At 40.5% G+C, this 16,213-nt stretch overlaps 1 protein-coding gene across 1 annotated transcript in view; it reads left to right on the top strand.

Annotated features, from left to right (window-relative positions):
- The window catches only part of LOC125882063 (cadherin-12-like), a 146,623-nt gene that overhangs the window by 93,970 nt on the left and 36,440 nt on the right, over positions 1 to 16,213 (top strand). The window contains exon 6 of the mRNA XM_049565700.1: positions 2,070 to 2,257. Coding sequence (XP_049421657.1) covers positions 2,070 to 2,257 — 188 coding nt within the window. The remainder of the gene's footprint in view (positions 1 to 2,069; positions 2,258 to 16,213) is intronic.

The raw sequence follows: 16,213 nt of genomic DNA on the forward strand, positions 1-16,213 counted from the left end.
TGTTTAATTAATGTTAACAAAACAGTGAAGCCTGTTACAGGGTTGGGCACCAGCGCTACGCTGTGATTATGAGGACTTGAAGAATTTCACTCACTCAGTCACAATGAATAGTCCTTAATAAATGTTGTGTAACCTTTGACATGGCACCATTTTCAAAATTAATGTTCAAAATTAATGTCCCATGGATCTCCTGACATTTCATGAACTGACAAGATTCTAAGTATTGAATGAGAGGGGTATAAAATAAATGATAAATGACCTTGCACTTGAGTAGCGTCTTACATGTCACATTCACCCATTTACACACACATTCATACACCAGTGACTGAGGCTACTGTACAAGGTGCGATCTGCTACTCAGTTAACCATTAACACATATTCACACATTGATGGCACAACCACTGTGAGCAGTATCATGCCTAAGGATACTTTGACATATGGACTGGAGGAGCTGGGGATTGAACCGTTAATCATTAGATTAGTGGAAAACCTTCAGTATCTCCTAAGTCACAGCTGCCCCTAGAGTAGACCAAATCACCATGGTGTCATGCTAACAACTACAACAACTGGCAGTTAATTTAAACGTGGAGACGTGAAATCCACAAAGTTGTTGAAGATATATAGTTAAACATGGTGGTCGGGGTTTATCTGATGTTCCTGTTGTACTTATTTTTTGCTTGACTAGCATCTCTGAAAAACCAAACCAAATCTACCGTTAAAGCAATGCGCTGTTTAGCAGTAACCTATTTTAGCCACCTAAAAAGATGCAAGAAGAAAAATTTGTATCAGTTTAAGTGCTTTATTTGGAATATCCTATATATATACTAGATACTAACTGATAGAGGCAGCAGTAGACCAGCAACTCCCATGTTCTGCAAAGTAAAATTATTGTTTTGATCAGTGGAATCTGGTGGCTTTGGAATAATGGTCTCCATTCCCTGTTGGAAAAGGCTATCTGATGGCATGCTAAGCAGTGAAAATAATCGTAATATAGCGTACACTCAAACTATTATTGTCTTCTCTTTTTTTTTTTTTTTTTTGGTGGCTTAAAACTAACTGATTGAGACAGCGTTTGCTCAATGCCATTTCATTTTATGCACAAAAATGAAGGCTTTTTCAGTTTCGATACCCATCCTGATGCTGTGGCTTTGAGTATCAGCTGATACCCGATACCGATCCGATACCATGGTTGACCTAAAAAGCTATATACCTTTAAATGTAGAACAGAAAAGACTAGAGGCATCAGGCATTGATGACTACACAGTTCTTTCCTAAGATAAAATGAAACGAGATGAAACAGATTAATGCAAAGGGAAAGGATTGCCTCAGGTATAGGTTGCATTTTCTGATACCCGATCCATCTATTTTGATGATATCAGGACCGATATTCGATCCAGATATCGGATCGGTGCATCCCTAGTTTTCGACCTGGAAGTTAATGAAAACAAACACTGTGATTCACTCTATCACCCCAGAACATTCCAAGTCCTCAGAATCATACTGACACTATTGCAGTGTTACTGAACTGCCAATGGCGCCTCCATCAGGCCACAAGGTGTTTGCACTAGATTTGTATTGCAACCACAAAGTTTTCCTCTTTGTGGCACAGGTAGATGCTATTGTTCAAACATCTAGCCAGCTCAGAGAGAGAAGGGAAACACAGAAAAAGATTAATTTCCACCTTTTGTCAGGTGTAAGTGATAATCAATCAATCCAGTGTTTGTGTGTTTGTAGATTTCTTCCCAAGTACTTTGCAGTGATTTCAGCTGTTGGGAGTATCAGAGCCCCTCAGCTCTTGTGTTTGTGGATCATACAGGTTGAGCCGGCCAATTACAAGGAGCTGCGCAGCCTTGATGTCCACACACGTCAAAATTGAATAATGTCATGCCTATAGCTACAGGGCTGACTTCAGACAGAGCATATCTGCTGCTTGCCTGTGGGTGGATAAGACACCCTTGGGTGAGTGAGTGTCTACATAAAGGACAGAGGATGTGAAGAGCTCAGTATTTTCCATCTGTTGCCAAGTGTTGATAATAAATGAGTCCAGTTTGATGTTTGTTTGTTGACAGGTTTCTTTCACCTACGTGTCCCGGAGTCTTCTGCAGTGGGGTCTGCTGTCGGTAGAATCAAAGCCCATGACTTGGACATCGGGAAGAATGCCGAAGTAGAGTACACCATTGTGCCAGGTGATGGAGGCGCCATGTTTGACATCACCACGAATGAACACAACCAAGAGGGGATCATCATTCTGAAAAGGGTATGGAGTCTCAGAAACATAGACAAGAAATTCAACATGAATTTTCACGTAATGACCAATATTCAGTGTTATTAACAGCACAAACAAATAAAGGCTAATAAAAACAGTCAGGCCAAACTCACTACTTTGCTATATTTTTCCAATTAATTCCAGTTGTTCCACTTTTCCATTTTCTTGATTGTTAATAAACTGTCACCAATAAAACACAACACTTGCTGTGGATTTTCACATTAAGAGTTTACCAATAAGGGGAAAACCTAAATACATTAATGTGAAAAATCAGCTGAAATTGTTGAGTTGCATTCATGTTAATTTCACGTAAATTGGTGGAAATTAAAATGTGAAAGGACCGTAATCATTTCGCTAATGAAAGTTGTATTTCTGTTTGAGAAGGGAAACTGAAAGCAGCAGAGTGCAAAGTATAATTAATGCTGTGTGGTGAACATATTACTGAAAAAGACAACAGGTGAACGTGGAGAGAGTTCTGAGTGTGCATGAATTGGGAAACAGTGGAATTTAGGAATAAAAGCCTGTCTTTAAGCGTGTTCCAAATAAAGGCCTGGTTCTCTCTGCCTTTAAGTAAAAAATGGCCTAGGCCACTATTTGAGCATGGCATGTTTTTAATTTCTAACTTCATATTCAGGAAATAATATGAATACCAATAACTCTGTACATGTGAATATATTTTGAGTGGGAGGTGTTCTTTTATTTCTTACACATAAAACACATGACTGTTTTATTATCAAAAAATACGAGTGCAAACCAGTGCCCTATGGGATCCACACAACATTGTTAATCACATCACATCATGACAGCACCATATCACGTTATGTAAGCCAAACACGCTGGCAATATGAATGCCATAGTTTTCAAAGAGCACTAACGTGAGGCAAAGCAGAGTTGTCACTCAGGACAATGCTGTACTTCTTAAGTGCCGCTGTTGGTTGAATACTGTATTTGAACCTCAGTATTTCTTTCATGTTGGAGAGGCTGTCTAAATCCTGTCCAAACTGTCCTGCCACAACAGATCAACACAAATAAATACTGCAAGATCCATCAGGAAAGCTTTCAACACTCACAATAATTAAGAAAAAAAAAAGAAAAGATATTGTACGTGACACGGAATGGGAGAGGTGGGATGTAACATAATGTATCAAGGGGGTTGGGTGTTGCAGCACCCACATCACCCCTGCTTCCCTCAAGAATGCCTTTCTATATGTTATATTTACACCTAGATGCTCCACAGTGCTACTACTCCAGTGGTGCCACCACTGTTTTACATTTACATGTATTTACTTAAGTAACAGAGACTACATCACTTGCATCACAGAAGAAAAAAAACCTCAGGGGAAGTTACTTTTTTAAATAAATATTGAGATAAATAAACCAGATATTATTAAATTATGGGAAGCACTTAATATTAAGGGACAGCAATTACCTAGTTGTCTATTTCCATGCATATGAGCAGCATGTTGGCTCTTGTTTTGCATTCGGCCATAAACTAACTTTTTTTAAGTTTTCTTCCAGTAACCCTCTAATTACTGTTTATTGATAGGAAGTTAGGAAGATGTTCATGAATAACTGATTCTTAAGTAATGGTTTACACATTGAAAAAAAATGGAGGTCTATTGAGATACACAGGTACAGGTTCTATTCCCATTCAGTGATAAAAGAACGAAGTCACCACAAGTAGAATGTTTCCTTTATTGATGGATCACCTCAGACATTTTCAAACATATCTATTAAAAATATACTGCCTTATCACTTAATAGGCTTGTTTTTGCAGTATTGTGTGTTTGTAATGGATTTACAAATTAGGAAGGGGAGGCAACTTTAGAATAGGGAACCTGTGTGGGTTAACACATGTCGAACTACTAGTGAATTGGTGATGGTGACTACTGACTCTGAGGTTGATGAGGCGGATGAGGCTGATGAATCCAAGAAAACTAGGCAGTAATGGGGAGGCGGAGGGTGCGCATGACTGCAGCAAGAGAGAACTACGGCAGAGAAAGAACCACATTTAAAACAAGAGGCAGTAAGATGATAGGCTGACTGACAAGGTGTGTTGCTGTGCTATTGGTTGATTGTGAATCAGCTGCAGAACAGCAACAATGATAGCTAGAGATAAAGCGTGAGCATGCCTGCAAGGAGTGGCAGAGTGAGAAAGAAATATTACAGCCTAAGCATGAAAAGTATTGTCTACCCAACTAAAGTTTTGCCAGAGCTTCATTCCCTGGCTGCAGTCACTGTGCAGAAATGCCAAGAATTCATATTTTGAAGACCTGGAAATACTGACCAATCAGGGCAGTGGAGGTTGCCTTAAAAAGACAGGTGCTAAAACTGAGCGTTTCAGTCAGAGGGTGATTACAAATAAATTTAATCGAACAGTATGAGAAAAGTAATGTGTTTGTGAACATTAAAGCAGGTACACATGATCTAGTAGAAACCCTGCATACAAGTATCAACCAAAAAAATGAGCATGATATGGGACGTTTAATTATTATTTGGACACCATTAACAATTTAATTTTAGAGAGAATGGCTGTTCTTGTACTACCACCTTATGAGTGGTAGTTGTAGAATGTTGTCATGCAGAAAAAAAGCATTGATAAATGCTTCATAATGACTAGTAAAGAGCCAATATGCTTGCCTATATGCACGGTAATAAGCAACTTGCTAAGTGTTATGAAATTATGAAACTATAAGTCTGCAGGTGGTACCTCACTGTCTTACATAATGCTGTACCATCAGGACACTTGGCAGATGTGAAGGCTGAACCTGTGATCTCTCAGTTGTGTGATGTTGCTCTCTAAGTGTTTGTCTCCTTGCTGCCCATGCCTTAAAGCACAGCTCAGGGCAACAGCATCACTCTCTCTGAGCGCCTGTGCTATATAAAGCATTCACTCAGCATGTCAGGGCTCATTTACTATGCCATATGTTCTTTTCGCTAAATGGATTAATACATCCAGCGCAGAGTGACCCACAGCAAGAGGTCTTGGCCTTTAGTTGCACTTTCTTTGAACTGCATTGCAAAAGTACCTCATTTAATGCCAACTTTTACCACAAGTAGCATTTGTGGGGCCGTGATATCTCTTCACTAAATGGCAAGTGGCACAAAAGCACCAGTGATATTAGAGAAATTTATTACTTCTAGGATAAACCCTTTAAGATCTATCATCTCATTTTCACGGGGGCTCACCACTGCCAGAGGTGAAAGAAAAAGGACATTACTGCGACAGAGTAAAATTAGAAGGAGAAATAGAATGATCCAGCTAGTGCAATGCGTACTAATCTACTAAATAGCCAGACTATAATAAGACTTATTATGCAATCAATTTATAACTTTAGCCTATATATATATTTAAAAAAGAAAAAAATCTATTCCAAGACCATTCATTCATACTTAAAAGAATATTGTGACCTTGTGTCCTTAGGACCATAGAAGTGAATTAACAAAGTATGGATACTTCATTTCATTCCAAAATTAATAATCACATCAATTTCAAACTTGGATAATGAGACAAATACAGCAACAGAACTTCACAGCTGTTCCATGGAAAAGCCCATCAGAGAATTCCCTCATCACTCTCAACGCCAGCTTTCATATTGTATTCATGTTTATTTTGTTTATGAAGCAAATTTCTCCCTATTTACAGTTTTCCCTCATTTCTGTACATTCTCAGCTCTCTTTAGGGTATGCCTAGTTAGAGACCTGAAGCTCCATAATGTCCAAACCAACCCAATCGCCAGAAAAAGTGATGGCATTGTACATTTTTGCAAACCACGGATACATTATATTTTCATGTTATTATATAGCGGATATGTTGGAACAATGTGTGGTTAGTTTTGGGTTAAAAAACACTTGATTTTGATTAGGAAAAATCATGTATTGTCTTAAAACACCTGGTTCCAGGGGAACAATCCCCACTGGAATCACAGTGATGACTCTGTGAAAAACAATGGCTTTTTGTGGCACAGTCCCAGAAAAACAGCAATGAAAAGTTGCTTGAAACACAGCGAAGGAGTTCTAAAATACCTAAATTTGGTGGCTAAAAGGCTGCAGGAAATACAACAATGGGTCCCTAAAAATACGTACATTTGGGGACTGAAAAATGATAATAATAATAACAATTTTATTCAGAAAGCACTTTTCAAGCCATGCACAAAGTGCTTTCCAAAATAAAACAAACAAGCAAGCAACAAAAAAACAAGCAAACACAAAAGACAATAAAAACCATAAAACATAATATGTGATTAACTGTAGGCCATAGTGTAGAAATGGGTTTTGAGAAGGCTTTTGAAAGTTGTGATGGAATCTGTTGATCTTATACTGAGGGGAAGACTGTTCCATAAACGAGGGGCCATCACAGAGAAAGCACTGTCACCCTGTGTTTTTAATCTTGAGTGAGGAACCATTAATAAATTTTTCTCCTCTGATCTCAAAGGTCTGGCTGGTGAGTACCGCGTTAAAAGTTCTTTTATATATTCTGAGGCCAGACCATGAATTGCCTTATAGGTGATTAATAAGATGCTAAGATTGGTGTGATATGACATGACCTTCTTGATTTGGTTAATAATCTAGCTGCTGAATTCTCAATAAGCTGTAGTTTTGAAACTGAGTGAGAGTTTAAGCAGGTAAAGTGCGAGTTACAATAGTCCAGGTGTGATGATATAAAAGTGTGACTAACTTTTTCTGTGTTGTTGTAGCTGAGCATATGTCTGATCTTTGAAACATTTCTTAACTGATAGAAGCAAATTTGAGCTGTCTTTCTGATGTGGTGTTCAAAGATAAGTTACACCAAGGTTCTTTGCAACCGGTTTAACATTGTTACTGAGTGAACCAAGAGATGACTGTATCTGTTGTTTATGACATTCTGGGCCCAAGATCAAGACCTCAGTTTTGCTACTGTTGAATTGAAGAAAGTTAGCTGCGATCCAGTCCTTGACACTTGATAAGCAGGCAGTCAGTGTGGTGAAATTGTTTAGTTCATGTGGCTTTAATGAGAGGTATAACTGTGTATCATCTGCGTAACAGTGGAAAGAGATGTTGTATTGGCTAATGATAAGTCCAAGGGTTAACATATATAAAGAAAATAAAATTGGTCCCAGAATGGATCCTTGGGGTAGTCCACAGGTGATGTTTGCTGTATTTGAATTGAAGTCCTGAATAGACACAAAAATTGTCCAGCCCACGACCTTAGTCTCTCTATGAGGAGTTCTATCATGTCAAAGGCTGCGCTTAAGTCCAGCAGCACGAGTACAGAGCATTGACCAGAGTCTGCAGCCTGTAACAGATCATTTGTCACACAAAGAAGAGCAGTTTCCATGCTGTGTAATTTTCTGAAGCCACTCTTGAATTTTTCAAAAATATTATTGTCCATTAGACCCTCTAAGAGCTGTGTTAGATTACTTTTTCTAATATTTTTGAGATGAATGGCTTGGAAATTGGTCTAAAGTTTTCTATGTGTGTAGGGTCCAATGAGGGGCTGAAGGCATGCCACCTTGAAAGAATCAGGTACACAACCAGAGGAGAGGGAGCTGTTTATTATTTTAAGCAAATGAGGTGCTATGGCATCCATTACTTCCTTCAAGAGTTTGGTGGGAAGAGGATCCAGGGTGCAAGATGACATGCTCATGTGTGACAAGGTGTCAAGGAGGTCCTGTAGTGATATGGGTTTGAAGGAAAAACAGCTTGAAACACAGTGATGGGTCCCTAAAAATACCCATGTTTGAGGGCTAAAAAGCTGCAGGAAACACACTGATGGGTATGTAAAAATACCTATGTTTTGGTTGCTGAAAAGCTGCTTGAAACAGTGATGGGTCCCTAAAAATACCTACATTTGGGGGCTGGAAAGCCACTTGAAAAACAGCAATGGGTTGCTAAAAACACCCACATTTAGGTGTTTAAAAGCTGCAAGAAACACAGCAATGTGTCCTTTAAAATACCTACTTTGGGAGCTGAAAAGCTGCTTGAAATGCAGTGATGGATCCCTAAAAATACCTGCATCTGAAGACTAAAAAACTGCAGGAAACACACTAAGGGGTTCCTAAAAAAAAACGGACGTGTTGAGGCTGAAAAGCCGCTTGAAACACAGCAATGGGTCCCCAAAAATACCTATATTTAGTGGCTAAGAGGCAATGGGCTTTCCAAAAATACCTGTGTTTGGGGGCTGAAAAGCCACTGGAAACACAGGCTAAAAGATAGCAGGTATTGTTGTTTGTGGTCTCAAACAGTGGTCTATAGTGGTCTGAAGCCGGGCAGCCACCTTGCCTTGGTGAAAAGTCATCCACCATCCCCTCCACCTCTAGACAGCACGTTACGTTTAAAATGTACAAACATAATGTATTCAGGGTTCGCAGAAACTTGCAATGCAAACATTTTCCTCTGGCCACTGAGCTGGTCCAAACACATTAAATAGAAATATTATTCTTCTACCCAGAGGCTTGGCTATTGAGAGCAAAAGCACCATATTATTTCTCTTTGGACATTGAAAGCATTCAGCTCGGTGACAGTGGGTGTTAATATGCATTTATGAGTTCTGCATGAGGAGAGAATGAAAGAGTCTCACCTCAGTAAGGTTCCAGGAGGCTATTCTTAAAAGGCACACCTCCTTTAGAAATTGCGATAACCATCAATGCGACAAAAAAGGGCATGAATAAGACCATTTGCATTAATAAAATCATCATTAGGCTGACTCCTTGCTCACATCAGGCCATATTAATCAGAGTATAAGTGATCTGCGAGGAGAAATCTAGGCTCACAGATGTTGGTTTGTTTGCCTCTCTAATCTGTCTGGTAAACTACAGCATCAAGCATTGCAGGCTAGCCAGGTTAGTAAACAAGACTGTACAGTGTGCAGTTTTCAGTTTACAAACTGTTACTTCTCACTGCCAGTTGGAGCCATGACTGAATAACAGAGCTGCTCACGCTTTCACACTTCTGCCAAGAATGCTATTAAAATACATCAAGTCAGTATCACTTGAACAGCTGGCAAATGGTTGACTCAGTGTCTCTGAATGTGCCACGTAACGGTTAAGAGGCATAATAATGTGAATGTATTGAAGATAGTAGGTCTCGCCCACGCTCCAAACTACACTGGTTAACAGGTACGCAATTCCTCATGCACTCTCGCACACAACCAGGAAGACATACACGAATATAAGCTGTCAACCTGTTATTTTGTTGCATGCACAGGATGACTTGCTCACATAAGCTCTTGCACATCCATTGCTTCACACTCTGTACTGCATTTCCCTTTGGCAGAAAGCAGTCGACCCCTGTGGCGAGTTTAAATGCCATTTGTTGTCGGTGCCATTGAGGTTCAATGGGGAAAAAAAAGGAACTGCAGAGCGATGCTAAGTTTGCATAATGCAACAGCCACAAAATGTCTTGGCGATACGGGAAAGGAGAAAAATGTAAATGTCAGAAAGTGAGGATTTTTTGTAAGCAATGCTCTGATGCGTGGATGAGATGGATTTCTTCTCTGAAATGAGTTCTCTTCTCATTCTCCCAAAATGCTATTTGAATTTTGGGTGCATAGTGGCACCTGAGATGTGTGTCATCATTTCCACAACACATAAAATACTTACAACATGGGAAAAAACCCCACAAATATCTTGTAAACAAAGGGAACAGGCAGGTCACAACTTAACAAACAACTCATTCACTTTTACCACCATGTCAGCAGTCTTTTTGTAAGGAACAAAAAGTGGATCACATTTTACTCTGTTTAATTGCGTAGCATTGGTGCTATCTGTTGCTTTCATACAACATGTCATGACATCAATACAGTAAACGAGCTCAAATAGCCAAAATTACTGTCCCCGTCCCCCAATGTTTTGGCTTTTAAAAAAATCAAACAAAAGGGAAACATGATCCAAATATCCACTGCTAATGGTCAGTCTGTAGTCGGACTGAGTGATCATCACAGTCAGAATGGGCTGGAACATTGATGGGTTTGATGGAGTGCATGTGGGGAGCAATAGAGGAAGAGAAAATCAAAAGGCAAAAGCCATCTGGGGAGCAGCACACCCACCCACACACACAGAGAAGACAAAATTTGCACATACGTATGGTGTTCTTGTATTGTCTGTTATTTATTATTATTGTTTGGTAGCTAAACTGTTTCTTAAACAAAGAAAATAATCTACAAAAGAAATTAATCATCATCATAATAATCGCTTTAATTATAACTTTATTAATAACCACAATCATAACATAAAGATTATGGGGGTATGGGGTGCCGAAGTTAACTTGCCACAGGCGAATGTGCTAGGGTTAGGGTTAGGGTTAGGCACTGGATAAAGAACAGAGCCCTTCAGACTTCTTCCAAAACTTTACAGCCTTAAACGCAAATTCAAATTCACTTCTGGAAGATTAAAAAAGTGGGTTTCTCATTAAACCCTGCCTCTTTCATGCAAATTCACCTCAACAAAATACTTTTTAAGGAGTGGTAATATATCTCTTTTTGTCACTTCTCGTTTCATTTCTGGGATACAGCGTATATTTCATCTGATTGCAAAAGTAGCCAGCCAATTCTGTCTGTTTCTCTGTGCCTTTCAGGGTGTTTCTGATGTAAGTGTCTAAAATGTTCTTTGGGGGAATGCAAATCTGCATTTGTTTTTCTGATGTATCAGACTGAGGTGTTCGTTAACTGTTACATTTTTAGTCCGCGCCCCGGCACACAAGCACACAAAGGTGTATGATCCTTTGATCCCCAAAAATATGCAGCTGAGTGAGTAATTGATTCCCTGCTCAGTGTAAGAGCTGCCTGGGGATGCTCTCTGAATGTGTATGAACATATGCGAACTTCTGTGTGTAAATCACGCATGCGTGCCACTGTATGTGCTTAATGTGCTCATTGTCATGGCTGTAGATCATTGTATGGTGACCTTCCTATTGACAGTAATGGAATAACAGAATGCGACAGAAAGCAATTATGATGTAAATGAAGACAGTTATTTGTTTACATTATGTATACCCACAGTGGATGGAGGGGGTGCATCTTTCCTCCTATTGTTTTACTTGCAGTGTTTGATATGCTGCCATTTAACAATGAGGCAGTGCAATGTATTCCCCACAGTGGTAAGCTACAGCACAAAGGCATTGTTGATGGGAGACAGTCTGAGCCCCTTTAACTGACCAGGCCCCCCCACAGTGTAATTTACCAAACAACATGTGCCTCTGCCCATGTGGGATTGTGATATTAACAGGACTGGGTGGGAAAGAGAGGAGAGAAAGAACGAGCTGTGCCTTGGAAAGGTGTGGGGAGAGTAGGTAGCTGGAGATGAAGCCTTTATGAGTTGTTCACTGTGTTCCCAGAATACTGACCCGCCCACAGACTTGTCTTATTTCAGATTGGTGGAATATCCCCAGAGACAGGTGTGCAAATGTGTGCAGACAATCCCTCTACCTCTCTCTCTCTCTCTGTCTCCTTCTTTCCCCTTCTCCTTTGACTTTCCTCCCTTGCACTGACGTGGAGAAAAAAAAAAAAAAAACACACACAGCAGGACAGAGACGAAAGCCACATTGTACACAGAGCAGAGTTTGGCAGACCCCAAATTAGAGACTCAGGAAGGTTGGTTATGATAAGAGGATCAGGCTGAGTAATGGGTTCAAAGGATGATCATCTGTTTCCCAGTCTGACGATACAGGGGGAGAGGAAAAAAGAGGCACAGAGGCATGGAGGGGGTTTGCACATCCCATCTGCAAAACATAGGATTAGGGGAGACAATAGGTAAATCCACCAATGAATTCCCAGGGAGACGTTCAGACAAATGTGTGCAGACAAATGTGTGTGACATACTAAACACGAAAAAGCATTCGGAAGGGCATTGCCACATTCAAACGCCGCTATGCATACAGTATATGGAGAGCACACGTCAGCAGCGTCAACATGATAACCTTGGGTTATGTTGCTAAAATAATTTTGAGTGGGATTAAATATCGTTTGTCCATTTGCATGTTTATTTACCCCCTCCTGGGAGAAGAAAAGATGGCAGATATGCGTAATTGAAATGTGCTGTTCTAGGCCTAGAGGAACGGCATTGTTTAATGACAGCATGTGTGGCATAATGTTTGCTGGCTCACACTCAGGGAATCCATTTTAATACAGGCCTATCTCCTCACTGTACAAACTGAATGCCCCCAGCCGCCACAGTGCATTGAATAAAGAGTGTTTGCTGCAGACCTCTGGCACTGCCTCCAAATCCATTGCCCCAGAGTGTCAGAGGGGTTCAAAAAACATTGTAGAAAAGTACAGGTGCCTTGTGTAGTGCAAGCTGCTGCAGGTATACCTCAAACACTGCTTTGATCTAGCATCTAATAGTAAAATATTTAATAGAGGTTAATTATGATCATAGAAAATAACTAGAAAATATTGTTGTTTTCGTTTGTGGTTTGTTATAGTTTGATCCCCGGCTTCTCCTGTCCATATGTCCTCCAATTGTTCCCAGTGGTAAGGCCTGGGGAATCAATGTAAAGCACTTTGTCCATCTAAGGTGGAAAAGTGCAACACATTTTCTCCCTATGCTTTAAATTGATTACCGAGACAACCCTATATTATCATTTTTGGACACTTAGGGACAGCCTGTCATTTTCCTCTTGCTACATGCACAAGCTGTAGAAATAATGGATATAGCTATGGTGGCATCACCCATTGGTTTGTAGACTCCAGTTTGGGAGCATCATGTTCAGCATTTCGCCATTCACCATCTTGGTTTTTTGAAGCCAGAAAAGACCATATTTGGGCAAGAAGCTGGCACTGAGGAGTAAGGGGTGGATCTGGCTGAGAAGCCTAGGACGCTATTGGCAGACAGCTTGTCACTCAATGTGACCCTGCCCTCAAATACGTGCAATTTTAAGCCTTAAGAATATGTAAACAGGCAAGTTCTATAAATGTAACCCCTGTACAGTTGTCATCAAATGGAAATTAGTTATAGAGACCAAAACCATATTTTGTACCAGGCTGTTAACATTTTTATTTCCACTGTAAAGTTGGGCATTTTAACATTGGTGTGTATGGGGATTGGTTGACTTCCGCAGCCAACCTCAACTGGCCATTCCAGTAACTGCAATTATTGACACTTTGGCTTCATTTTCAGCTCCAGAGGTTGTTGCTTGGTTACATGCACAGTATCTTTTCAGAGTAAACATTTGTGTTTACAGCAAACGTAGTTTTGTCACTAAAACTAGGTGTAGGCAATAAAACTACTAGTTTAGGTTTAGAAAAAATATCATTGTTTGGGTTAAAACAAGTGAGCTTGTTAAGTAACTTTGTGAGTGTGTCATGTATCTTTAACTATGTGACATTGTTGAAGAAAACTCAACAGAACTGGCTTTGAGTTCACATGGGAAACATACAGCAGTCCCCTGGGTGAAAGTCTTGTGCTTGTTTGTCATCCATCATCGTTACTCGAATGTGTGGTGCGTCTCAAGTCGCTAAAGGTGCCTTGTGCATTGGAATTGGATGGCCGGTGTGACCAAGCTGCTGTATTTTACACCCTGGGAATACAACAGGCTGAAAAGTGTAACATAATTTCAGCTCATTTTGGTTTTTGGTAACTTTCACATTATTCATCATGTGCCATGTTATAGATGAAAAAATAACAGTAGTACGACACTGCTTGTCACTTATGATAAAAAACGAGTTTTTATCGCGTCTGTTATATAAGGAGTGGTGGATGAGAGAGAGACAAGGGAGAGATCTCTGACATAGCCAGAAAGTATGTTAAATGTTTCAGCACTGTGGACACAGACAGAAAGAGACAGTTTGACAGGTTCAGAACAGTAAAGGGAGACAGATCATTGTAAATGTAATAAAAAAACTATATGTTGGATAACTGGGACACTGATTCCAGACCAGTTTGACATTTTGAGGTATTATACAAGTATGTTGCTGGTTTACCACAGCAAACTGATTTGTTTCAAGATTTTGCTCTAATCGAGTAACAGCCCAGGAAAAGCGGTCAATGATTGATCCAGCTCGCATGAGGTGACTTTTTTCTCCCACTTCCAAAGAACAGCACGTTCAAGTGATTAATGTTATAGTGCTGCGTGGCATTTAAGAAAAGAACTTGTAACCAACAGCGCGCACAACTGATAAACATTTGCATACAAAACAAATGCAGCTAATTGCCTAGATTGCCTTAGCATAAATGTGGCCCTATTTAGACCCTTAAAGTCGTAGCCGCTGGCTGTATTGAGGCAAGAAACCCTTTTCATCCTTCCTGCCATCAATTAAGGACTTAAATTCACTAAAGTCAGACAGTGACTGCAGTCTAATTTCTCTATCAGAAATGTCATTACTGGGCTGTTTGAACAGTAAATCATTTCAGAGAATGAGAACTGTTACTGCCTTTCAGTCTTGATGAGATACTAGCAGGCAGTAAAAAAAAAAGTAATGGTCAAATGACAAAAGTAATGAACAAACTGCTAACTTGACTGAAGGCCAGAAAACAGTGAGGAATATTAGTTGAATACTAAAGAACACAAAGGGCTTGAGTTTACAGCTCACCTCAAACAAAGACACATCCTTGTATAACAAAACGTCCTTACATTGTGAAAACCATATATGTGATCTCTAAATTGCAACGGGGTAATTGCAATATTTTATAGCTTAAAACTGATAGCATTTAGAGCTCATCCGGCTGCGTGATACCAACCGAGCCTTGCTCACAGACAGAGTTGAAACTAATCTATTGATTATAGTGCTGAATGTTCCAGTGGGAGGTGAAATGAGTTATTTTCAGCCCTGGTGTGAAAGGAGTCGAAAGAAGGGGAAAAGAAGGAAACAATACCTGAGAACAACGGGAGATGCAGGTGCCCAGATGAATAACATCTTACCAAGCAACCAAGCAGGGGGCAATGCGTGCGTGTCGTTGTGTACGTCTGGTTATGCATGTGCTGTACACAAGCGAAGGTGTTCAAAGGGAGAAAAAGAGGAAGGAGAGTGACAAAGAGGCAACTGAGGTGGTGCTTGGAGTCGATGAAGTGCCTTCTCTCCGGTGGCCTGGGGAGGCGTGGGTGTAATAGATTAAACTAGCGTCCCGGGGCTCATCCCATGGCTAACCCTGTCCTATTAAGAGTGGCAGTGCGAGTCTTTCACAGTCACTCTACTCCACTGCAGTGTGGACAGGGCTGCTGGCAAGGCTCTCAGATGGCACTCCACTGTTGTGAGTACTGGGGGGATGGAGATGCTCCGAGGCAGCCAAGGACACAAACCGATGTGACTGATGGCAGCACAATAAAGTGAGCATTCTCCTCTCCACAGTGTTAGGACCCCCTGGTATTCAGAGCGACATCAAATCGCTCTCTGGGGCATGTAAGCTTTTCTCTGCTGATGATAAGCTCATTGTGCTCTGTGGTCAGTTGACTGCTTATGGCACAATGGTGGCTAGAGGTCTTTAGCATTCTTCTGCATGGCCGAGTCTTGCTGAACTGTCAGTCAATGACTGCGTTGACCTTATAAAGAAGTCACTCATTCACAACAGAGATGTCAGGCCAGACTCAAACCACTGCGTCACAATTGTTTATCCCAGAATCTCTGTGGAATTTTAACCTTGAAGTGGCTTGCATCCCAAAAATAGTGTGTTTGGCTTACTGGGCATTGTTAGAACTTTTAGTGCTTACTGCAACCTAGTGGCGCCTCTGGAAGTTTTTTCATGAGAGTAGCTAGATGGGGCCACTGAAAATCTTGGGGCAGCACACTAAAACCAAAAGCTACATCTAAGTTTCCCTGACCATGGGCGGACAATTAGACAATGAGCTCCTGGGCACAGATATACAAGAGGCCCCACCACCTCTCCTACATAGGCGCGAACCACACAGACTTTGTGTTGGTTTCGCCTCTGTTTTTTTGGTGTTGGTTTGCATCTTACTTAAGTTGTCAGGCATCTTTTTGTGGTTTTGTGTCCCTTGAGGTAATTTTATGTCGTCTTTGAGGTTGTTTTGCTCGTC

This window comes from Epinephelus fuscoguttatus, linkage group LG21, assembly GCF_011397635.1.
Source record: "Epinephelus fuscoguttatus linkage group LG21, E.fuscoguttatus.final_Chr_v1".
Lineage (NCBI taxonomy): Eukaryota > Metazoa > Chordata > Actinopteri > Perciformes > Serranidae > Epinephelus > Epinephelus fuscoguttatus.